We start from the raw sequence: 26,842 nt of genomic DNA, 5'->3' as shown, positions 1-26,842 counted from the left end.
CTTCTGAGATTTGATATAGAAAAGAAAAATGACTTCAGATTTTGATTTGTGTATACCAAGCCTCAGTTCAAAAATAGTAGTACTGTACCCTGATAGCTACCCAGGCCCAGTGTTAAGAGTAGATCCATACCCAGTAAATACCCCACCCAGGCCTTTAGTGTTGTACCCTGATAAATACCCCACCCAGGCCTTTAGATAGTATTGTAGACTGATAAATACCCCACCCAGGCCTTTAGAGTAGTGTTGTACCCTGATAAATACCCCACCCAGGCCTTTAGATAGTATTGTAGACTGATAAATACCCCACCCAGGCCTTTAGAGTAGTGTTGTACCCTGATAAATACCCAACCCAGGCCTTTAGATAGTATTGTAGCCTGATAAATACCCCACCCTGGCCTTTAGTATAATGTAAATAGGCTGATGCAATCCCAGCATGCACACCAAATCCCCCCACCCCCACTGTGTGTCTCCTCCTGGAACAGAACCATGGCATCTGTCAGCATTGTGGTGCAGAGTGGAAGGAAACCGTGTTCACTATTCGCTATGTGCGCAGAAGAACTGAACGCTGAGCAGCTGAACACAGCCAGGCCTGGTTAACACTCTGCTGCTGTTCCTCTGCCCTGGGGCGGGTGTTTTGAATGGGTACAAACAACAGGAGAATCACAGTGGTCATTGATTATGAATTCCTTATGATTCGGTGTGCATCTGCACTTATGTTCAAGGCACTTACTTTGTAAAACAGGAACCTGCAGTGAACATCTGTGTCCCAACTCTTTGAAATTCTACTGTTGTTTAGAGGAAGATGCACCCGTTGCACAAAGAAAAGGGATTTCTATGTCAGTGAATGGCTTTTGAAAAGGCTCATACAAGGCCCAGCTTGTTGTAAATATCCCTCTACTGCCATCTGCTGGTCAAGTATGGCACATTGAATTGAACCACTTTTAATACCTCACCATATATACATGTAAATTAACACAACCACTAAAATAACTGGCACAAATGGATGAGTTGTCATCACCCATTCCACCGCATGCATTCCTGAGGAAGCTGTCCACTGTACTTGCAAGAGATGTAATCAGCTTTATACTGCAGAAATGAAGGCAAGGCTTCCTGGTCAGTTTGTTAAACAGCTTCGGACCAACAGAGTTATGGATTTGTTGTTTTCAGCGACAAGGAATTGTAATACTAATGGACGCTGCATTAATGAGGTATCTGTTTGCACTGGCAGCAATGAAATTAGGAAACTCAAAGAAAAAGAACTGATCAACATTTTTGGAACTTTAGAACCCCGTGGAATGAATGTTGTGATTAAACATCTACTTTTGATTTATTAAATGGCTCCTCCTACTACTATTTCAGAAGCACTTTGTTTGCACATCCCGTTTCTCTGAAAACCTTGTGTACTAATATATATATATATATATATATATATATATATATATATATATATAGATAGATAGATAGATAGATAGATAGATATCTATCACAAATCAGAACTCATAAAAATGATAAAGTTTGATTATAACAACAAAAACAAATGGAAGTGCATTTAATATCATATTAAATGATCTGAAGATGCATACAGAAGCCTGAGAGCTTCAGGGTCTGACATACAGTGCATCCAGAAAGTATTCACAGCGCTTCACTTTTTCCACATTTTGTTATGTTACAGCCTTTTTCCAAAATAGATTAAATTCATTTTTCCCCTCAAGATTCTACACACAATACCCCATAATGACAAAGTGAAAAAAGTTTGGTTGGAATTTTTGCTAATTTATTAAAAACAAAAAACCCAAAAAATCAAATGTACATAAGTATTCACAGCCTTTGCTCAATACTTTATTGAAGCACCTTTGGCAGAAATTATAGCCTCAAGTCTCAAGAGTATGATGCTACAAGCTTGGCACACCTATTTTTGAGCAGTTTCTCCCATTCTTCTTTGTAGAACCTCTCAAGCTCCATCAGGTTGGATGGGGAGCGTCAGGACACAGCCATTTTCAGATCTCTCCAGAGATGTTCAATTGGGTTCAAGTCTGGGCTCTGGCTGGGCCACTCAAGAACATTCACAGAGTTGTCCTGAAGCCACTCCTTTATTATTTTAGCTGTGTGCTTAGGGTCGTTGTCCTGTTGGAAGATGAACCTTATGTAATATAAGTATTCACAGCCTTTGCCATGACACTCAAAATTGAGCTCAGGTGCATCCGGTTTCCACTGATCATCCCTCAGTTGTTTTGACAACTTGGCTGGAGTCCACCTGTGGTAAATCAAGTTGATTGGACATGATTTGGAAAGGCACACACCTGTCTGTATAAGGTCCCAAAGTTGACAGTACATGTCAGAGCACAACCAAGCCATGAAGTCCAAGGAATTGTCTACAGACCTCTGAGACAAGATTGTATTTTGGAGAGAGGAGAACCTTCCAGAAGGACAACCATTTCTGCAGCACTCCACCAATCAGGCCTGTATGGTAGAGTGGCCAGATGGTAGCCACTCCTCAGTAAAAGGTACAGCCCGCTTGGAGTTTGCCAAAAGGCACCTGAAGGACTCTCAGGCCATGAGAAACAAAATTCTCTGGTCTGATGAAACAAAGGTTGAACTACTTGGCCTGAAAGCCAAGCTTCATGTCTGGAGGAAACCAGGCACCCCTCATCACCTGGTCAATACCATCCCTACACTGAAGCATGGGGTGGCAGCATCATGCTGTGGGGTTGTTTTTTGGCAGCAGGAACTGGGAGACTAGTCAGGGTCGAGGGAAAGATGAATGCAGCAATGTACAGAGACATCCTTGAAGAAAACCTGCTCTGGACCTCAGTCTGGGGCGAAGGTTCATCTTCCAAAAGGACAATGACCCTAAGCACACAGCTAAGATAACAAAAGAGTGGTTTTGGGACAACTCAATGTTCTTGAGAATAAATAAAGTATGATGTACTGCATTACGTTTAGAGTGTTTAAATCTCCTTATGCACTCCTTATTCCCCCAGAGCTAATATAACCTTAAGAACAAGCTACGTAGGACCAATCGAGGTAGGATAACGATCTCAAGTCACCATATTTAATTTTCAACAGGTGAAATCACTTGACAGCATCTTTCAGATGGTCTTGAAAGCTGCTGTGATAGCCGAGGTTAATGGTGAGTACAGGATCTGATGTAACATGTTTGATGTTGCTGGTAAGTGATTTTAAATTCTCTTTTGTGGTAGATCTCCTACAGCAAGGTTTTCCTCTGCCAGCCATCGGAGAGCTGAATCTGGTGAACACTCAACTGGTCATTATGAAGGTACAATTAAATCCATCATATAAACATCCCTGGATGCATGAAGTGTTGGAGGCTGCTTTGTGTATCTGTGAGCCTCTGTTATAAACACATACTGTTCTTCCAGAACTACCTGCTGATTGGGACGGACATTTGGTTCACAGCATGAATGAGCGTCAACTGATGTCTACACATATTCAACTGCTAACAGCCTGTTCTTTTGTCAAATGAATCTCCCAATGAGTAGGACAAATGATTTACCAGTTAAAGCAATATGCATCTGCAGATCATTTTAATGTGATATTAAATGCACTTCCATTTGTTGTTATAATCAAACTTTATCATTTTTATGATTTGTGATTTCAAACAGTTTTATATAAATAAATTAGTGAATCTAATTCTTGAGGCCGTTCAAACTGTGTATTTTAAATAAGGAATATAAGTGTAACGTTAGAGCCGCTGGCCCGAGTGCCGATGGGCGTGGAACAGGACACTCAGACTCCCTCGACGGTGACAGTGACGTTTACTAACATACAACATGGACAACAACGGTGGGACTCACATGTAACTTTCACGGCTAACAACTCTACAACAGACACAAATAACTCAGACGTAACTGCAGACATTATACACAGGTATAACCGCGACACGGACATCGGCTTAAATAGACAAACACTTAACGTCTGAACCCTGTACAGGTGTGCGAACTCACAGCCTGCGGCAGGCGTACCCCGTGACTCGTGGGGGAGGAGCGGTCCATGACAATAGGGAGCGCTGACTTGGAACAGTAGATATTCCAGAACATACAGTGCATCGCAAGTGATGGTGTAGCGATTTTTGTTACTGTATTTACTTACACCTACCCAACATATGTACAACCAACAACAGAAATAAGTGCAGGCCAGGGTTTAATGTATATAAAACTTAGTCATAATTTGGAGTCAGATATACTGATTAACAAATATGGTAGTCAAAAGAATACACGTGACCAACTTTATGCTAAAATAGCCTGCTTTGTCAGAGGATTACATAATGCTGCGAAGAGCTGATCTGAGCTTCACACGAGTTCATGGCAACACTGGATTTATTATCATAATACCACAAATGCTTAGATACTGGAATGTTACCAGAGAGAGAAGAAGAGGGAGAAAAAAAAGAGAGCTATTCCACGGGAGAGATTTCACCAAACCTTACTCCTTCATACAAGCCATCCAAGAACTGTCTGAGCGCACTGAAGCTGCTGTTGGCCCCCACAAGGACTGCATGGTCCACACAAAGCGTTCCATCAGAAAGGAAAAGACCAATGGCAGTCTTCCTTCCCATAGAGCGGAATGCCAAGACCATATACCAGGCTGGCCCTTCTCAGTGTTGTGAAGAATGGGCTAATGCATTATTAGTAAAACGTCACTGTCTGCATACTACCTTCGCCAACCAACTCTGACTACAAGTGAGACTGGCATTGTGTTGAGCCAAACTGAAAAGCCTTTGAAGGCCATCCTTCGATGAAAGTCTGTCAATAATCTGGCAAGATCAGCCAACTTTATAAATCTTAGCCAGAAAGGAAACGGTTACATACATAGTCGCTGGAAGATGAACCATGAGAGGTGCGCCTGGCTAACAACTAGCCTGCAGCATACACAAGGCGTTTGTTTCCTCAAATGTAGCTGCATTTTGAGGATTGCTGAGCTGTATTTCGGAATCCTAACAATGTAAGGTCAGGTGTCATTTGGAGGGAGGGCATGTTGCCTAAAGGGTACCTGCTTTATGCACTGCACACCAGTGATACACACAAACATTTAGCCTTAACACATACAAAAATGTTAGCGCACATGTGGGAGCAGATAGCAGAAGAAAGAACTCACCTTAACCAGAATGATGTTTTGCCCAACAATTAAATAGTTTTGAAATTTTTTCCCTGCGACCATCCCAGTCTCTTTTTTGCCAAGTGACCGACTTCGTAAAGTTACTACCCAGTCCATTAACACACTGTATTAATGTATTAAAGTAGCACACACTGTATTACCAAATATGAGATTGTTTGGGCTGACTCCTGTGCGGTCTTGCAATAAATACCTCCCCGACAGATAAAGTGTTCAAATACCGCCACCCGATAATTACCTTCAACCTAGCATACTCTGAAAATAATCTCACCCCACTATTTAGTGCTGTACTCTGATAAATACCTCACGCAGGCCTTTAGATAGTGTTGTACCCTGATAAATACCCCAGCCTGGCCTTTAGATAGTGTTGTACCTTGATAAATACCCCACCTTGGCCTTTAGCATAGTGTTGTACCCTGATAAATACCCCACCCTGACCTTTAGAATAGTGTTGTATCCTGATAAATACCCCACCCTGGCCTTTAGTGTAATGTAATTAGCCTGATGCACTCCCAGCATGCATACCTCCCCATCCTGGACTCTGAAAGTACAATACAAACAACAAATAGAGAACAATTGACATGGTCATTGATTATGTACTGCCTATGACTCGACATACTTGTTTGCTTAAATTCAAGACACTTACTGTAAAACAGGGAATTGCAGGGAACTTGTGTCCCAACTCTTAGATATTATATTGCTATTTAGAGTAAGATGCATCAGAAACACAAAGAAAAGGGATTTCTAAGTCAGTTAATGACTTTTGAAAAGGCTCATACAAGCTGCACTTTGCTTTAAATGTACCTCCACTGCCATCTGCTGGTTAAGGTTTGCTTTTACACAGTGAATTTACCCACTTGAAAATATATCATCATTTGTCAGTGAGTTTTGTTTATTTGTTTCACTACACATGCCCATTACTGAAAGGTACAGAAATTCCCTCCATCACACTACATGGACAACCTAAACTGGCAACAATCAGGATATTACATGTACATATCTCCAATACTGTATGCTCCAATACAGCTGTTGTTCCTAAATCCCCAATTAGTTAGTTTTAAGGTTAAACATTCAAATAGAAGATAAAGATGCAGACGTCAGAATTAGAGAATATATGGTCCTGTCTTTTATTGCCAGTCAATGATAATGTGCATTTGAGGCACCATGAGGAGAATGTCTGAGGGGTACACGAGAGTTTAATTTTTATACACTTTTTCAAGGGTGATCATGTAATTTTTTATGTAAAATTCTTTGAAGTTTCCACTATTATGTCCAACTTATACATTATTTCCCATTATGCAAATTGATATACAATACCTATACCAGTTGGATCTTGGTACAGTTACAGTCCAAGAGAAGACTTCTCTTTTAAAAAAAAAAAAAAAAAAAAAAAAAGACTTGGTACAGAAAATTTTTCTGTACCATCCTGTACCAGGTGGAGAGATGATGTGCCTTACACAGAGGTTGGCTGAAACCTACCCAGAATCCTTTGCAGAAGCCTCTAGAGAGGCCCCTCTTCTGTACACAGATCATTTTATAAGGATACAGAATCTCTATGATATTTTATGTTTTATGCTTTTAATATCTCTAATTAAACATTTAAATCTTTTATTTCCTGTAAACACTCTTTTTATTACCTCATAACAACTAACTGTCTCACTGGCAAAACTGGTTTTGGCCATTTTCATTCCTGAGACTGTCTCTTCCTGTTGAATATTAATGCAGGGCCTTACACTTCCTCCTTTCGTTCTGCTGTGCTGCCAGTCCGAGAGCTGCTTCACACTCATATACAGAGGTAGAGAGAGAGAAGGCAGGGTCAGCAGACCTTCACCACCACAACTCAAGGTAATTTGACATGAAACATCTACTATTACATCTACACGTACATATACTATTACCTCATTGCAATGTTTTGAACAAGATGATTAAGATGGTCTGATCTGCATGCTTTCACCAATGCGAAACTTTCACACACTCTTTTTATTAGTTGGTTTAAGACATAAAAGGGGCAACCAAAAGGACCACAGTCTCTAAGGGTCATAAAAGGGGAACTTTATTTATGTCAATTTGCAGAAATTATGCTGCAATTGCTTAGTAGTTGCAAGGCTGTGATGATCGTGATACATTCCAATCACAGTTCTCTTCTATTTATTTGAATTGTATTTTGTGTTTTTTTATTATCTGCTTGCATTATCTTCATTTTTCTACTGCTTAACCGATGCTTTGGAAGGCGACTGACATGTTAGACTTAGTAAACTGCTCCAACAGCAGTTGTTTTGGAGATGGAGAGAAAGACAGAGACACACAATGATTCACAAACAAATCAGATCACATGTTTAAACATATCATCTGAAACCTGGTGTCTTGTTTCATGATATGCCAGAAAAGCCTAGTGTGATGATCCAGTTGTGAGGTATCTGCCTGCATCACAGACAAACACACACAACTCACACACAGCTTCACAATGAACCCAGTCTGCAGTCTGAACTTGTGTCGACTGCTAGTGAGCCTGAGCAGGAGAGGAGCCACACTGATGTTCCCTGTCATGTGACGAGCGCTAGATTATATACTGGATGAGGTTTTGTCACAGATTTCTCCAAAAACCTCAATAAAACTTTCTTCTTTTGAAACAAAAGCAATAGTATGAAGTGAAAGTCAATTTGATAAGCAGGGAAGTTACACACCACTGTGAGAAGAAGTTACATTCAGAAAGGGAACAACCACCATAAAACATCTCAAAACTGAGATTAATATATAAAATGTTTGCTTTGATTACTGGTGGAGCTCTGGGGACTTCAGGACCAAAGAGTTTGCATGAAAACCAGCACACGGGTTCCGAGTATAAGGAATAGCATACAAAACATTAAAAAAACACTGCTGAATTAGCCGGGCAAAACAGAAGCACTTGCAGAACTGTGTCTATATGTTTCCCAGAAAGTGCTGAAGCCCTTCTGGACAAACAGGTTACACAAAGGTAGCTGAAAAGCTCCGTGCTAATGCCCATGTGTGTCTCTGCCAGGCCTGAGTGGACATGTTGTCTCTGTGCTGCGTTCTGGCCCTATTGGTCTTGTCCTGTCCAGAGATTTGTGGCACCAATGCTGGAGTCAAGGTGAAACTAACTCAGAAGGGACTGGAGTATGGTAAGGGCTGCACAAAACTTGGTCCAAGTACACATGAAGTTGAACATCAGTGTTAATAGTATTGCACACAAGAGAGTAGAGACAATGTGGTAATGTAACATGGCTCAGACACAAAATATACAAGGAGGGGCTATAAGATAAATGACTCCACTACTGAACTCCAATGCAGATGTTTGTCAAATCCACTATGTGCAATCAGGCTCCTGTTTGTTTTGACTGCAGGCCGCCAGATTGGGGTTACCACCCTGCTGGACCAATTTAAAACCATCAAGGTGCCAGACTTTAGTGGCTCAGAGGAAGTGTCTCCCATTGGCAAAGTCTCCTACAGTCTGACAGGGTCAGAGCAGCGCTAATATTGCTCCTACACAAACCTTTGCCTTTGCCTTATGTTAGATTCCACCTCCAGGAGGTCACAGCAGGCTCCAGCATGAAACTCCAATGCCCAAGCACACTATTACACTGGAACAATGAAAATAATAAATAACTTATTGATACAAGGTCAGATTTGGACATAGATTAAGCATGTTCTAGGACAAACTCATGTTAGTGGTGATTCACCAATAAAAGACCATTTTTGTGTAGGTTTAAGACTAATCTTGGTCTGCAAAATTTGCCCAACAAGTATGGCTTAATGCTCCTCCTCTTACCTCTGCGCTTACCAGGATTAAGGTCATAAATGTGGGGTTGCCACAGTCAGAGGTGGCTTTGGTCCCAGGCACTGGTGTCAGCCTGACCATCAGTAATGCCTACATTAACCTGCATGGTGACTGGAGAGTGAAATACCTCGGGATCATGTAAGCAGAAAAACATGCAAATATTTTCTGTGCAAACTCCAAATCGCCGGCGTACTCCTGTATTAAACATGAAGGAGAAAAGCAGTGAATGTGTTTTGAATTCTGTAGATCGGACAGCGGTTGTTTTGACTTGGTTGTGAGCGAACTGAGTATCTCCACCACCGTTACCATCCAGAGTGACGACACCGGCCACCCCGTGGTCAGCAGTGCCAACTGTGCAGCCAGCGCTGGCCAGGCCAGCGTCACGTTTCACGGGGGTGCCAGGTAATGTCAGTTGCTTACACAATCTTGCTGTTGCGAAACTGCTGAGGTTTGAGTTCTCTAAAGTAATTGTTTACTTATGAGTTGTGTGAATAGGAAACACACTGTTCACAATGTACACATGACAAAGCACTCTAACAAACACTTTAAAATGCACGAGAAATCTCTGCTATTGTTTTTTTAGCTCAGAGCACTCATTGGTCTAACTGGATCTGAGCTACATAGACAGAAAGTGGAGAGAGAAAGTGAGAAAGTATCTGAAAGACACACCAGTATTGACAGTAATATCATTGAGCTCCACTGCTCCCCTTTCCAGCTGGCTGTATAATCTGTTCAGTAGTTACATCGATGATGCTTTGCGAAGTGTGCTACAGAGAAAGGTGAAGTACCTACACTGACCAACCATTACTGGAACATTATGAAACAGACAGCAACAACACTCAAAATAACTACCACAATAAATGACACTGTTATTTCAATATAAAACACCTGTTTCAGATCTGCCCTCTGATCTCTGATGCCATACATAACCTTAATCCTTACCTGAAAGCCCTAAATGGTAAGATCTTTTAATCACTACATTTTTATTATATTATAAACATATGTTACACATCTATGTAAGAATTCCCCAAAACACTGCAAAAAGAACTGATGTCCCAGGAGATGTTATACTCTTCAATCCTCAGTTCTGGCCAAAGTTAACCAGTATGCTGAAATCGAATATTCCATGGTGGAGTCGCCTGTCATTTCCACATCCAGCATTGATCTCAGTTTAAAGGTGAGTGGAAGGATCATTAAAGAACAAGCAACTGCATTGACAAGCCAGTTTAATCTGGCCAAAGAATCAAGACCCAGGAGCTGTAAAAGAATAAGTTAATCTCTGCATTTCTCTCTCTGTAGGGGGAGTTTTACAACATTGGAGAGCACAAGGAACCCCTTTTTGCCCCGACACCATTTTCACTGCCACCTGATGAAAGCAACATGCTGTATATGGGCATCTCTGCCTTCACTGCCAACTCAGCAGGCTTTGTGTACAACAACGCAGGAGCACTGAGTCTCAGAATCACAGATGACATGGTGAGTTTAAACCACTCCTTGCCATCACTGAGGGAAAGGTGTGGATGTGCTTACCCAAAGAAGTAAACTATATACTCATCAGTCAAGACATTTGAACAAATTAATTCTTTTCACTGTCTGTGAATAAAACCAATCAAGTAGTAAAAAGTATCTGTAAAAAAAATCCCTCTTTCCCTTCCAGATCCCCTCAAGTTCTCCATTTCGACTGAACACCAAGACATTTGGCACCTTCATTCCTCAAGTTCAAAATAATTCCTCCATTCATTACACCAGCATGCAGGAATTGTTGTCCTTAGAATTGTTGTCCTTAGAATTTTTGTCCTTAGAAGTTTCTGAGGACAGTCGACTTTGAATCTTGAAGGAATAATAAGTTTAAAAGATGAACAGTTAAGAAAAGAAAACCACATGGGAGTTAGTATGGTCTTCCCTAGTGTCTGGCATTCGTTAGCAACAGTAGCACAATTAGGTGAAGTAAAAGAGCAATATTTCAGAAAAGTGTGTTTGGATGAAGCATGTATGAGAAATAACAATGGCATGTTTGAGAGGAAATATTTCTTTGATGAGTGACTCCTACTGGTGCCTTGCTTAGATAGCTAAGCAGTACCCTGACCTGATGATGGAGCTCCTGGTGAAGGCAGCGACAGCACCAACCGTCACGTTTACACCCAACAACTTAACGCTACAGGCTAACGCCACAATCACTGCCTACGCCATCCAGCCCAACACCACCCTCACAACCCTCTTCAACCTTAATGTGGTGAGTAATAAGGGACAGACAGTGGTGGAGGTGCCTCATTTGCCTACAGACCATATTTTCTACAACATATCGCACATGCACATTCCGCTCATAGGACGCGAGTGGTCAGATTTATGTGACTGGGGTCAAAGTGGCTGGAAATCTGACCCTTAATACGTAAGTCAGAGAATGAATCTAAGTATGATAATAAATGCTTAGGTAATAAGACATACTGCATTACACTTAGAGTGTTTAAATCTCCTTATGCACTCCTTATTCCCCCAGAGTTAATATGACCTTAGGAGCAAGCTACATAGGACCATTTGAGGTAGGACAACAATCTCAAAAGTCAGCTGAAGAAAATAAACACAATGTCCTTTTCATTTACATTTACATTTACATTTATAGAATTTAGCAGATGCTCTTATCCAGAGAGACTTACAAAAGTGCTTTGTCGTTTACTCATAGAATACATCCTAGTACAGTAGAGTAGGTTAGAGTCCAATATACCAATGATCTAGAATACTGTAGAAATACAGGGATCACTGCTGATGCCTAGACGTACAAAAGGTCTATCTTAGAGAATGGTAGGTGCAATATTCAAGTACTAGAGTTTGTTAGACAACATCAGTGTAATAAACAATACCCTACAATAAGTGCTCAACATGTTTTTTCAACAGGTGAAATCACTTGACAGCATCTTTCAGATGGTCTTGAAAGCTGCTGTGATAGCCGAGGTTAATGGTGAGTACAGGATCTGATGTAACGTGTTTGATGTTGCTGGTAAGTGATTTTAAATTCTCTTTTGTGGTAGATCTCCTACAGCAAGGTTTTCCTCTGCCAGCCATCGGAGAGCTGAATCTGGTGAACACTCAACTGGTCATTATGAAGGTACAATTAAATCCATCATATAAACATGCCTGGATGCATGAAGTGTTGGAGGCTGCTTTGTGTATCTGTGAGCCTCTGCTATAAAGACACACTGTTTTTTCAGGACTACCTGTTGATTGGGACGGACATTCATTTCACAGCATGAATGAGCGTCGACTGATGTCTGCACACATTCAACAGCTAACAGCCTGTTCCTTTCTTAAACAAATTTTCCAGTGAGTGGAACAAACGTAATTTACTAGCGATATCAGTCTCCTTACAGACATAATTTAATGTGATATTAAATGCACTTCCATTGTGTGTTAATTGAGGCCATATCACAGATGAGAGGTCAGTTAACTGACCTAATTTGATGTACAGACAATAAATTTACTATTGACACCAACTGGTAATGTAAAAAGGGAAATGTTCTTACGACTCTCTGGCGCTTGATCATGTAAGACTGTTTGGGGCCTGTCCATGGATTAGGGGTGAGAGAAGGCCTACCCTGACCAGGTCAAAGTTTCATCAGAAAGATTCATTGTGTTCTATCTTCACTACACACTTTTAGGTGCTTTCAGTGTGGGACTGTGGTTGGCATAAGATATGCAGCCCCATACACAGCAAGCTGACACCTTTTTATTATAGCCAGCATTAATCTTTCAGCAATTTATGATAGGCCAGCCACTGATACAAGGAGTTCTGGGCAAATTAGCAAGTACCCTTCCTAATATGAAAAGCCTAAAGCGAATATGCGGTCATGATAGCATATATGCCAAGGACTTTGAGTGAGTCAAGGCTACCATTTTGGACAAATACAAAATTACTGAGTATTCTTACCACCAAAGGTTTCATGCAGTGGAGGTCTATCCTTTCTTGGGAGACACTATTTGCACTGTATGTCTGCCTGAAGTAGTTATTCTCTAAATGGATAAGATGCCAGCAAGAGTCCATAAAGGAGATATTTGAGGTGATTATCCTGGAGACAATGAATATAAAACTGCAGTTGTGGATCAAGGACCAAAACCCCAATACAGTAGAGGAATAATCTCTGCCAGGAGAAGTCGGGGACTCTACTGTGGGCAGTGGTAGCTCAGTGGTTGAGGTACCTGACTTGTAATCAGAAGGTTGCTGGCCAAGTTGCCACTGTTGGGTCCCTGAGCAAGACCCTTAACCCTCAATTGCTCAAGTTCATAATTGTAAGTCTCTTAGGATAAAAGCATCAGCTAAATGCTGTAGGTGTACTGTTTCAGCCTTGGCCAGTACTCCAGCTGTAAGTCTGTAGAAGATAATGAGGTGCTTGGTCATGCCAATAGGAGAACATACTTCCACTGTAGAAGTATGCACAATAACATCCAGAATACCTCGAGGCAATAGATTTGTAAATAATCTGGCCAGATCCTAAAATTATAGCTGTTTCAGTGCAGGTATATGTAAGTACAATATATTTAGAAAGCACTCTTTAAGCAACTTGTGTTGTGCTGTACATAGAATCAGCATGAGAAAAAGCAAGACAAATACATAAACAGGTAAACAACTCAACTAAAACACATAAGAAAGATAATGTGAAAACAAGAAATAGATCACAGATAAATTGATAAGATGAGTAAAAGAGATAGAACACAAATATACTGATGAGTAACAAAATAAAACACAGGCACTAAAACACATACTATTACCACAGTCTTACTATTCAAATTCAAGTTTATATAAACAGATTTTTAAACCACGATATACAAATCAATTCAGAATGGGCTTGGTGGAACAGCAAACTGTTTGATAGTCTCAAAGCATAAACCACAAATGCACAACCACCTTTACGTTTCATGGATGGCCTCAGAGATCATTGTGACGTTGAAGGTGTGAGTAGACTAACAATATAAGAGGGGGTAGACTTTGAAAACAAATAAAGTCACTTTAAACTGCATTGTGTATTGCACTGGTTAGCTAATGAAGAGAAGCAAGGGCTGGTGTAATATTTCTTTTCTTGGTGCAAGTCAGTAACCTGGCTAAGGCATTCTGGGATAAATGCAAACGTTGCAATAGAGACTGGTTAATCCCAATGTATAAAATCTGAGGTCTAAGTCAAAGACAACACCATGATTTCTCACAGAGGAGTTAACACACATGGACAAATGACCAAGGTTATTGGGAATGTTGTAAATAAGATGAAGAGTGCTAAAAATAATGACCCCTGACTTGCCCTCACTCAGCTGGGGGAAATTGACAGCAATCCACTTATTGTCTTCAAGAGTGATATTAAAAAGCTGTTATCATTGGGTCTTATGGAACAGTACAGCTATATATCATCAGCCTAACAAAGAAAGCTGATATTGTGCTTCCTAATTTTGTAACATGTATAGTGAAAATAGGATGGGCCTTAGTATGGACCCTTGTGGAACACCACAAATTACATGGCAGAGGAAAAATAGTTTCAAATATTCAAATATTCCCCTAAAAAATTATGTTTGAGATAAGAACTAAACCATCTCAGGGCCACTTTCTATAACCGCACAAATTCTTCTAAGCAATGACTAAGTATGTTATGTTCATATCAAAAGCAGAGTTTAGATTCTATAACACAAGGATGGCACAATTTCATGAGTCAACCAAAAGAGAAATGTAATTTGTCACTTTAAGGAGGGCAGATTCAGTGCTGTGCTTGGCCTTAAAACCAGACTGCTAAATATCAAAATGCTATTACCACTTAAAAAATTTCAAAGTTGACAGTACATAACATTTTCCAGTAATTTAGCTAAAAATGGAAATTTGGAAATTGATCAATAATTATTGACCACAGTAGTAGTAGGTTCTGCTTTCCAAGCAGAAGTGTCATTATGTTTAAAAACATGTGTAAAAAACCATACCAGTTATTAAGGGAAGTATGATAGCTAAAACAGGGAAGTATGATGTTCTTGCAACACTGCCCGAGTGCTGCAGGACATTAAACAGGACGCACATACTCCCTTGACTTTGTGCAACATTTAATGACATTAAACACACAGAACATTGGTGGAACTCACATGTAACATTAATGGTAAACATAAACACACAACATTAACGATTAACATGGGCTAGACAAACACAAACCTGGATAGAAACATACGCTAACAAATAATGACCAACAATGGGAGCACACACGGACAGGGGTTTAAATAGACAAGACATTAATATTAAACGCTGTGCACATGTGTGCAATCCCGAGGGGGGCGTGCTTACAAAACAAACAGTGTATGTGGATCCCCCTGCAAGCGGTGGACCATACCACATGACTAAAAAGGGGAAATCTAGTGGGGTGGTGGTGGGCTTTGTGTTCAGGGCTAAATCTGTGAGTTCTGACATAGAAACAGACTAATAAACAGACTAATACATGGAAGAGAAAGTGAAAAGTCTAGACCTAATGTAATAATACTAGAACTAATAGTCTCAGTCTTTCCAATAAAAAAGAGGGGTGACCCCAGTTGAGGGTTTAAGTATTTATTTTGCTAAACAAAACTTTAGATGTATTGTAATGTTTCACAATAATGATTAAAAATGTTTCCCTAGCCGATTTAACCACTAACTGATAATCCACTAAGCAACTTTTGAACATATCAAGGTTCATGTTCACTTGTAGTCTGTCTATTCCATTTCCACACCACCCTTCTAATTTCCTTAGTGGCTGTATTTAACCAGGGCTGAAGTTTGAAGTGTTTTAATCGTATGGGAGCAACAGTATCAAGGACAGTTCAACGGTTATCATAAAATGAAGTAACTAAATCATCAACACTACAGGAGCGGGGAAATGCCCAGTAAATGTTGAGCTAAATAGTATCAGCCTATGACCAGAGAAACTAGCCTCTTCAGTGTCTAATTTGTCAATATCAAAACCAAATTATTTATATGACTTTCCACTAATGATTTTCAATTCATGGGTGGGCTCATAAATATGTTGAATAAAATTAAGTGTCCAAAAGCTGAATAAAAACATTAACCTTAATGATCTTAAGATTATATTTAAAATCAGTATAATCATATTTAGGTGGGAAGCAGACATGAATATTAGTAACATAAGTAACCTTCTATCAGACATATGTATAATCATGTCACAGACTGCTCCCAGTCCCACTCGTCACGTTATCCAGCCCGCCGCATGCAGTGGGGATTCACTTTGTCTCATTCATACCCTCCTTGTCTGCATACATCTGCACATGGTTTAATGTGATGTTTGTCTGTATGTATTTAAATCCCCGTGGGTGTGTGCATCAGGGTCGGTTATTGGTCACATCTTTAACGTTAAGCGTATTCGTATTCATGCTCACTGCTTATGTTATGTGCGAGTGCCGTTGTCTTCTTCGTATGTTAATAAATGTCCATCTTCGTCGATGGAGTCTGTACGTCCTGCTCCTTGTCCTGCAGCACTCGGGCCGTTACAAATCAAGGCAAGGAATTCAAAATATTCAGTTATAAAAGCTGTGTGGTTTAGGAGATCTGCATATTGTTGCAGAGTAAAAGAAAAACGGAGTGAGCCTTAAAAAACAGTGCTTCAAAACTTTTAAACATCTCAACATTTATCATTTGTTTTAAAATTACTGCAACTCCTCCACCTCTACCCGCATTCTGTGGTACACTAAAGAAACCCGCAGGGGTGGCGTCAACCAGCAGCTTCACCAGCTGTAGCCAATGTCTCAGTTAAAAACAAAAGGTCCAGCCCATGTGAACTAAAAAAAAAAAGACATTTAAGATATACCTTACTGTAGACAGTCACACATTCAGACTACAGTAATGTTGTGTGTTCCAGCCTATGTAATTACAAGGGTTAGCTCCTCTGTTTCTGGCTTGGACTCTTAGCCGAGGTCAAAGGTGTGGACCGTGCTATTCCGGAAAAATATGCACCAGCCAACTATACACCAGTTCAAGAGTACGAAGAGATTCTGCTCTGGAGTTGTGACAACTGGACACAAATGGCGCATGCCAGGAGAAGTACACTTTGCCCCATGTGCAGCCTCATCATTTCCACATGAGAATGAAAATGTTACACCACTGCCAAAGTTTACATGCCAAATCCATTTGCCATGTCCTGTAGTTTCAAGTTATTGTAAACCTAATCCCTAAAACTGAACAGTTTATGGTAATGAGCACAGAATGCTAAAATAGCTCTATAGGAGCTTTAAAGACACTGAGGCAGGCATACTTCACTAAGCCCTCCAAACCAAAAGCTCAGATATACAGGGAAAAGTTATTGATGTCAGTAACGGTATACCAGTCCCTAACACAGCTTTGACCTTGGTAGATCATCCCATACCATCAGATATTTCCACAGTACATGGTCAGAATCCTTTGAAGCCATGGTTTAAGGTGTCGGAAGTTGATGGTGTAATGCTGAAGGGGCCAGGGATAAGTAAGGTTTATATCTTGAAGAATGGAATTTTAGTTCGATGTACATGTAAACTTGATCTGCTAGTGGTTCCAGCTCCTATAAGGGTAATAGTCATGAAGTTAGGGAAGTCCATATCATGTGCAAATCATAAAATGCTATATTGTATAGGTTGATGTTTCACAATATGTATACTGATGAGGAGGAATTTTGTAAAAAGTGCCAATTAACATGCAAATTAGTCCCTAGAGCATATTTACATCTTCTTCCTATAACTGAAACACCACAGGAATGAGCATAGTGGGTCTCTTGGAAAGTATCAAGGCAGAGAACAGGAACCTTTTTGTGATAGGTAATATTATCTTCATGTTTCAACCTGCTCTTGTACATCTGCTGTTGTTCTGTTGACTTTTTCCTACTATGAAAGATTGTAGTGCGCTGCTCCTATCCACTGAGCACTGATGTTATCTGATGATCTGCTCTCTTATATGCTTCCAGTGATGTTCTGTTTCAGCTCTGAATGGATCCAACGTCAGGGTTTTGTTGAACTGTAACTGAAAGTGCACATTGGATGGTTCATTGGTGAAGAGGGCATTTGCTCTTTTGGATGATGTTTCTTTCTGAGTATCTCTATTTACATTTACATTTATGGGATTTAGCTGATGCTTTTATCCAAAGCAATTTATAATTATGACTGAGTACAACTTGAGCAATTGAGGGTTAAGGGTCTTGCTCAGGGGCCCAACAGTGGCAACTTGGCAGTGGTGGGACTTGAACTGGCAGCCTTCTGATTACAAGTCAAGTACCTTAACCACTGAGGAAATAACAGCAAAATACCTTATATTGTAGCAAGGGAAACAGTAGTTGGGGCAGGTGAGATTTGCTCAGGACAGACTCTCTACCCATTCTTGAAACACAGATAGCTAACTAGCTAACCTGTACAAGAGATTTTAAAAATATTCAAGGGTCCCATGCAGTTATAGAACCGAAGAAGATGTACAAAAGTCCTCCTGGTATCAGCTAAGACAAAAAAAAAGACCCACATAGTGTGTACAAATGGAAGCAGCCCTTATTCATATGTGTAGTTCTACAAGTCTTCGCATGTTAATGAGTAATCAGGAGTCCAAAGTGAAATTCATTGTGAAGGAGGTTGAGGTAATGTGTTAGTGTATGTGTGTAAATTATTGAGTGTAAAAGTGTAAATAATTTTCAAAAATCATTTAAAGAAGGTTTAAATGTTAAAGATGAATGTTAATAAACAGACAGCACAAAGTATGGCTGTAAAGCACTTTGTCAAATGTCACATCCATCCCTCTGCTTCCGAGCCCTCAGTGTGTGATTTTCATCCAGCGGCATTTTCTGTACATGTTAACTGTTGCTGTGCAAGGTCATTCAAGTGACATTTGTATTGTAAATCTCCAGATCCTATCAGAGAAGGTCAGCATGCCGTTAAACATAGCGACAAGGAGACTACTGCACAAAACCCATCATATCGTTGTACATGAAATCTGTCATAATCTTGTTATCCCTGGATAAGAAAATAAAGAAGAAAAAACATTTGGGTTTTGTATTATAATTTATTATTATGGAAAATTATGTGGCATTGCCTGTACTGACATCAGCAAGGAGTTAAAAACATAGGTCAAGCCTGCTGGTTTGTGACTTAAGACAGTTCAGTAAAAGGCTGTTCATGTGACTTAAGGCAGTTCAGTAAAAGGCTGTTCATGTGACTTAAGACAGTTCTGTAAAAGGCTGTTCATGTGACTTAAGGCAGTTCAGTAAAAAGATTGGGGTGTTAGCTGCCTGCGCCTGTGCCATTCTTTATACTTTTGAAGATACTACAAGCTACACTTGAATTTTCCTCCTCTCCCATTTGACACTGTCTGAAGAATGTCCTTAAAGAAGACAAAAAGGTACAAATATTTATTCATCCAGTCACTTATCAGATAACTCAATAGATAAAGGATTTGTGGTTTTTGCAGAACAAGATGCCCTGGGCATCTTTCTAGTTTTGTTTTTTTGTTAATGTTGTTGTTGTTGGTTTTTTTGCTGTAGTGCTAAGAGATCCTCTTTTTTCATGCTGTGTCATGTGCTGTTTTTCAACTACATTGCAAATGAACTGCCCAAACAGGGAATTCAGTAATAAAATGAATGAATAAATGAATCCTCTTCTGGTCCACTATAGGTCAAGTTTGATAGGCAGCTTTGGTAGACCTCAGGGTGAGATATATGACCTCTCCACCAGGCTCAGGACCATATAGAAAAACATCTTCTTTAGCATAAGGTCACGAAAAGTCTTCTCTTGGAATGTGGTGGTAATGGGTTCATCTTTATTTTATATTTGAATGTTTAACAGCTGTTTGGGGATTTAGGAATGACACCCTCCCAGGGCGAGGCCTTCACTGAAGGCATGACCATGGCCAGCGACTTGGGCAGGTCAATGGCGCTCTCCACGAAGTTTGGCAGGTGCTTGGGGCTGAGCGGGCTGCACATGGACAAGTCCAATTCACGCACGGTCATGCAGGTGATGACCTTCGCCCACTGGCTCACGCCGCAGCTGGGAGGCTGGGCTAAGGAAGGGGAGGAAGGCTTCAACCACAAGATGAACAACAGCAGAGAAACAGCAGAGGAAGGATTTCATAATGGATTTAAAAAGACTGAGACACAGTGGAGCAGCAGGTGGAACAGCAGGTCGTGGCGAGGGCACCTGGTGGGCAGGACTTAGGTCCTCACTCATGTGCCTGAAATGTTACTAAACCGTGTTGTAAATTAGTAGATTCATTCCTGTTTGAGGAATTCTGGCTTGTGTTTATTGTCTGTGGGCAGAAAGGCTTTCCTAGATGCCAACTGGCAAAATGTTCCAAGATTTCTAAGAAATTATTGAACTTCCCTAAAAAAATAAAAATAAATAAATAAATAAAATAAAAAACCAAATAAGTAAGCTGAGAGAACTAAAAGGAAAGCTATAAATACAACTTGACAGTTTTCAGCAGCAGATAGCTAGCTAGCTAACTAGCTACCGGCTACAGTAGCTAGCTAGCTAGCCAATGCAAAGTCAGTAGCTAGCTAGCTAGCTAGTAGCTGTACCCACTGTGCAGACCCACAGACTAGACCAGTAGGTCTCAGTTCCAGTTCTAGGGTTCCCTTCCCTTTAATTAGTGTGCTGTTTTAGCCTTAATGCTAACCAATAAAAAGTGCAATAAGAGGCAGGGAGTACCTAGCTCATCTCTTTGTGTGGCGACCTTTTGACCTCTTGTCACCACCCTGCTGGGTCCGGCTACGGGCTGTGCCAATATTCAGGGGCTGGGAGGTCATGTGGCATCCATGGGCAGAATCCTGACATCACACTGGTTGCTATGGCACCCCCTGGTGGAGGACAGCAACATTATTCACAAACGCTGCCATTGCAGGTACAAGACTAGACTTGAACTCATTAGCGCACAGCAGAAGAACGACAGTCAGACATGCCAGGCAGTATAAATAATAGAACACCTATGCCATTAATGGCTGACAGTGTTAAGAAGAGGAGTCCAGGGTTTGAAGATGTACCAGGTTTTTCAATTAAAGAGACCAGGTGTGTGTGTGTGTGAGAGAGAGAGAGAGAGAGAGAGAGAGAGAGAGAGAGAGAGAGAGAGAGAGAGAGAGAGAGATATGCTAACCTCCAGCTGGCGCTGGACTTGTCTGAGGCATTGGACAGCAGCGAGCCCACAGGGTAGTGAGTGACCACAGGCTGTCTGCTGCCATGGATGGCCATGCCTGGCATCTGTTGCCATATGGACAGGATGAGGATCTGCTGTGTACCAGCAGGCCATACCTGCTATGCACGAGCACACACAGCCACGTTTGTACCCATTCGTATGTTGGGAGTAAAACGGTTGAAGACTTGAACAATATGTTAACAATCAGTTAACAATCAGATTACTGTTGATAAAAATGAAGTAAAAAATGGCCAATATGTTTATGCACAGCTGTGTCATTGTTTGATCTATTTTTGTGTGATTTAGTGCTTGTTTGGGCAAGTGTGTTAAAGTCTTCCTTTGTTTTTGGTTTTGTTCCTTTTATATAGTTTTTTGTTCCTTTTTGTCTGGTGATGTCCATTATCCCTTTAAAACCTGTCAAATTAAACAAATGTGAAACAAATTTCATAGTGTTCAGATTTGATTACAAAAGAGACCAACCCTGCATTTGAATTTTGCATATACAGTATATTTGCAGTTCGAGCCCAGTCCATTGATCCAAAATCTGGCGCAGATGTATCTCTTCACTGCAAATTTGAATGATTTCTGTGCTCTGCATCTAAGAAGCATTTGGTTACTATCTGAGGAATTAATATAGATTTGTTGGCAGCAAAAACATCACTAAAGAGTACAGAGCAAAGGTACCCCAGGACCAGGATGGGTAAGTAGCAGCTAAATCAGCGGAAACTTCTGTGAGACAGGAGGTCTGTCTTAAATGTTATAGTAGATCAAGTGAAAAGCTTTAGTGGATTGAAATACAGATAAAAAATCCACTAAAAGTGCACCTGCATCATTGGCTAAAAATTTGTTCTGCTAGTTGTCTGATTTTGCTAGTTCATTGGTTAAAAATTTGTTCTGCTAGTTGTCTGATCTCATTACATATCTGGGTACTAAATTCTCCCCCCAGTTGTTAGAGTTATTCAAACTTAATATGAATCCAGTTATTAAAACAATATGTGAGAACTTATCCAGTGTAGCTCACTAATGTAAAGGACCTTTACACCACCACCCAGTGTAGCTCTCTAATGTAAAGGACCTTTACACCATCATCCAGTGTAGCTCACTAATGTAAAGGACCTTTACACCACTGCCCAGTGTAGCTCACTAATGTAAAGGACCTTTACACCACCACCCAGTGTAGCTCACTAATGTAAAGGACCTTTACACCACCGCCCAGTGTAGCTCACTAATGTAAAGGACCTTTACACCACCATTGAGTGTAGCTCACTAATGTAAAGGACCTTTACACCACCACCCAGTGTAGCTCACTAATGTAACGGACCTTTAGGCCATCACCCAGTGTAGTGACCCTGCTGGAGAATCTGGTGGTGTTTGCTGGGGGTTTTTTGTGACTCTGGTGGAGATCTGGTGGTGTTTGCTGTTACTCCTGTGGAGATTCTGGTGGTGTTTGCTGTGACTCTGGTGGAGATTCTGGTGGTGTTTGCTGTGACCCTGCCAGACAGTGCGGGTCATCTTGACTCTCACCAAGAGTGAGATATTCCATCGCACACAGTTGTTATGTCATTACTTTCCTTGCATTTGTTAAACCTTAAGTGCTGTGAATCAGAATCAGAACTACTTTTACTCACCAGTATTTGTCAGTTACATGAATTTGCTTTGGTAAGATGGAAACCGTCTTACTAAAACTGCACAGCACCCTGAACACATCACTGACATCACTGACAACTACAGAACAAATACATAAAGCGCAACATGAGCTACAGTATGACCATAATAACATTAGAGATACATATACAGGGGCAGGTACATGAGACACAATTTACAGTGTATAGATTTACACTATAGAGATTTACAGTATAGACATATAGAATTAAAAAATGTGATATGTAAGGTGTGGTTGTGTAAACTAGTTCACTAGTGCAGACTGTGTGAGGTACTTCATAAATGATTACACTTTACTAGTGCACACTGTGTGTAACACTTTAGCATTAATTACAGTTCAGTAGTGCAGACTGTGTTAGGTGCTTCAGTAATGATTACACTCAGACTATATGACATGCTTCAGTAGTGATGTCATTTCCGTAGTGCAGACTGTGACATGCTTCAGTAGTGACGTCAGTTCAGTAGTGCAGACTGTGTGACATGCTTCAGTGGTGATGACAGTTCAGTAGTGATTACAGTCCGGTGTTTTCCCCCTGGACTGTGATCTTCTGAAGGGAGGATGGTAGAGTAGGGGTGGGACCAGGGTAAGAAACGGTTCAGGTGCCTGTTGGTTTTGGTATTGAGTGCCTTAAAGCATTTTCTTCTGAAATGATGATCTGATTGTTGAGCATGTGAATGTCCTCAGGGCCTTTCCCCCACCCTGACGCACCTGCTTCATTTGTGCAGGTGCAAGTCTGAGGCGTTTGCTGACCAGGGCTCCTGTGGCTCCCCCTGCTGGTGGAAATTCAGATTCTCTGGCTCCACCTGCTGGCTGGAGTGCATGTTGGGAAACAGCTTACATCTGCACACAAACGAGACTATGTTCATAAAAGAGCTACCTGTTGCATTAAGTAAACACAACCTTGGATATAAATAAAGAAGTACTGATTATTACATAACTGGATTTGCGCATGCAGCTACTAATAACCTGAGCACTGTTAGCAAAGTGGTTATTGGAAATACAGTAATAAATACTGGACAATGTAAAATATCAGTGCATTAGAACTCAACATGGAAACCAGTACAAGGCAGCTGATATAATAGAAGCATTGCAGAGGTACACGAGGAGAGGGATGTGCTGTGAGTGATGTGATGCATCTTAGTTGAGGGGTCAGAGAACTTTCCACGGGAACGCCCTCTGGTTATACACCTGAGTACAAAACCTTTGTGTACAGATAATCTAATCTTCTTATAAATAATAACATAAATGTTCACCAAAGCATTTTAATTGCCCTGGGAGAGACTTTGCCCACAAAGACAAAAAAAAATGAGTGAGGGTGTTGTGTGTGCAATGGACTCACCTGTGTGAGAGTGACTCACATACCAGCACCATAAAGTCATGTGACCAATAACAGCATCAGGGCAGGTCAGACATGGGAGTTTGTTGGGCAGGCCATACTGTGTGTCGATCCAGGTGTGAGTACTGGGAGGGAAGTAGACGTACAACATACGTACAACATCGACCCACTTTAGTCATCAAAAATGATTCAGGTCACTTTAAAAGCTACAAAACTGAGCCCAGGTCAGTTTTAGACCCAGAATGCCTCTGCATTAGTTACTCCCTCAATGGATGGAACAGACACAAGACTCGTTCTCCACTGACCTCAGAGCAGCTAGCAGTGTTCATGAATTTGTCTGTTACACTTAGCTGCTCAAGTACCACTGATCTCAGAGCAGCTGGCAGTGTTCACTTAGCTGCTCAAGTAGAGCCAGTCTCAAAACAGCCCAATAAGTCGCATCTTGAACAGTAAGAGTTGTCAGCTCGCATTAGCATACGTAATGTGTGGTTGGTGTTGCTACTCTTACTAACGAGAAGGTTTTCAGAACACCTTGAATTTTAAAAATGATTGTTTTTAAGTTTTCTGAGACAACTGCACAAAAAATTTGCAGAGAAAGAGACACAGAGTCACAGAAGTGCTAATAGCACAGGTATAAATTAGTAAGGATAAAATAAGAACTTGAACAACAAAACTAATGTGAAGCTGTGGATTTTAAGTGTACATTTCAGTGTATATTTTCATGATTTAATGAATGAATCTAAATAAATATAAATAAAACTCTAACTTAGGCCAAAGCCATTTATGTCAAAATAACAACAGTTTATGGATGATTAGAGCGAGGGCAAAATGTGTGGTACCCCTACAAACTTCACGCTCAGCGTTTAAAAGTTGCTGGAGTAAGACGGGTTTGAAGAACTGAATGCACATTATAGACATTAAGGTGAAAATAAGGCACCAATATAAAGGTGAGTGGAGAGTACCAGATCAGCAAACATCCAGTACCAGTCCAGTACCAGACCAGCACATATTCAGTACCTGACCAGTACCAGACCAACACATATCCAGTATAGGAACAACACATATCCAGTACAGGACCAGCACACATCCAGTACCAGACGAGTACCAGACCCAAGCATATCCAGTACAGGACCAGCACACATCCAGTACCAGACCAGTACCAGACCCAAGCATATCCAGTACAGGACCAGCATACATCCAGTACCAGAACAGTACCAGAACCAAGCATATCCAGTACCAGACCAACACATATCCAGTACAGGACCTGTACAGGACCAGCACACATCCAGTACCAGACCAGTACCAGACCCAAGCATATCCAGTACAGGACCAGCACACATCCAGTACCAGAACAGTACCAGACCCAAGCATATCCAGTACCAGACCAACACATATCCAGTACAGGACCAGTACCAGACCAACACATATCCAGTACAGGACTAGACCCAAGCATATCCAGCACAGGACCAGCACACATCCAGTACCAGACCAGTACCAGAGCCAAGCATATCCAGTACCAGACCAATACCAGACCCAAGCATATCCAGTACAGGACCAGCACACTTCCAGTATCAGACCAGTACCAGACCAACACATATCCAGTACAGGAACAGCACACATCCAGTACCAGACCAGTACCAGAACCAAGCATATCCAGTACCAGACCAACACATATCCAGTACAGGACCTGTACAGGACCAGCATACATCCAGTACCAGACCAGTACCAGACCCAAGCATATCCAGTACAGGACCAGCACACATCCAGTACCAGAACAGTACCAGACCCAAGCATATCCAGTACCAGACCAACACATATCCAGTACAGGACCAGTACCAGACCAACACATATCCAGTACAGGACTAGACCCAAGCATATCCAGCACAGGACCAGCACACATCTAGTACCAGACCAGTACCAGAGCCAAGCATATCCAGTACCAGACCAATACCAGACCCAAGCATATCCAGTACAGGACCAGCACACTTCCAGTATCAGACCAGTACCAGACCAACACATATCCAGTACAGGAACAGCACACATCCAGTACCAGACCAGTACCAGACCCAAGCATATCCAGTACCAGACCAGTACCAGACCCAAGCATATCCAGTACCAGACAAGTACCAGACCCAAGCATATCCAGCAGTGTGGTTTATTACTATGTGTGAAGTAATTCACATTTCTACAGTATGAACCTCACTACAGCTTTGACCCTGGTTATGGCCCTGCCATCAGTCCAGGTGATAAATGATGATTGGAGCTGATGAAACAGAGCAGCAGCAAGAACCATAACTACCATAATTATCTTCCAACATGCTGATAGCCACACTAAGGGTTATGTGTCTCATGCAGTTTGTGCTTTTTGCCAGTAGGGTGTGCTCTTCAGCAGCTTTCAATCCACAAAACACTTCTTTTTATACAAGAGCTGTTAAGAAATGGCTGCAGTCAAGATTCCGAATCACTAAAGGTCTAGGCTGCAGGTATTGGATATCCACTGATACAATTTGCCACCTGAGAATTAAAGACAGGATATGCTGAGGCCAGCAAATCAATGAGGCAGCTTTGGGAGACATGAGGATTACGTCTTCATAATAAATGGGTGTGGCGTATTGTCACATCACAAATAATATCCACTGTGAGCTAAGGAGAGAAAAACATGTTTGTGTGAGAGCCAGTGAGCGAGTGAGCAACAGAGAGAGAGAGAGAGAGAGAGAGAGAGAATCTACCTCTGCAGTACTGGTATGGAATGAAGCATCCAGCAGCTCAAGGAGAGGG

At 41.1% G+C, this 26,842-nt stretch overlaps 1 protein-coding gene and 1 long non-coding RNA gene across 4 annotated transcripts; both read left to right on the top strand.

Moving 5' to 3' along the window:
• The first annotated feature begins 3,064 nt into the window (after positions 1-3,064).
• LOC145653056 (uncharacterized) lies at positions 3,065-3,516 on the top strand. The gene is made up of 3 exons (XR_014119321.1): positions 3,065-3,130; positions 3,201-3,277; positions 3,381-3,516. It is a non-coding gene; the product is annotated as an uncharacterized LOC145653056 (long non-coding RNA).
• A 3,305-nt stretch (positions 3,517-6,821) lies between these two features.
• LOC113586460 (bactericidal permeability-increasing protein-like) lies at positions 6,822-12,417 on the top strand. Of its 3 annotated transcripts, XM_027024612.3 has the most exons (16): positions 6,822-6,978; positions 8,153-8,273; positions 8,496-8,610; positions 8,936-9,067; positions 9,176-9,331; positions 9,645-9,708; positions 9,827-9,887; positions 10,015-10,106; positions 10,229-10,405; positions 10,587-10,646; positions 10,995-11,162; positions 11,257-11,318; positions 11,427-11,469; positions 11,822-11,885; positions 11,956-12,032; positions 12,136-12,417. In XM_027024612.3, the coding sequence occupies exons 2-16, from the start codon at positions 8,165-8,167 to the stop codon at positions 12,175-12,177; spliced, it is 1,422 nt and encodes a 473-aa protein (XP_026880413.2). In that variant the 5' UTR covers positions 6,822-6,978; positions 8,153-8,164; the 3' UTR covers positions 12,178-12,417. The 3 variants fall into 3 exon arrangements, 1 of the variants encoding a protein (XP_026880413.2); XR_014119441.1 differs by lacking the exon at positions 11,257-11,318 and having other exon boundaries at positions 11,822-12,032; XR_014119442.1 differs by lacking the exons at positions 11,257-11,318; positions 12,136-12,417 and having other exon boundaries at positions 11,956-11,985.
• Positions 12,418-26,842: the final 14,425 nt, after the last annotated feature.

This window comes from Electrophorus electricus, chromosome 22 (assembly GCF_041902795.1).
Source record: "Electrophorus electricus isolate QZ-2024a chromosome 22, ASM4190279v1, whole genome shotgun sequence".
Taxonomy (NCBI): Eukaryota; Metazoa; Chordata; class Actinopteri; order Gymnotiformes; family Gymnotidae; genus Electrophorus; species Electrophorus electricus.
Note: the sequence above shows the minus strand (reverse complement) of the source record. Positions and strands in the feature narration are given on the sequence as shown.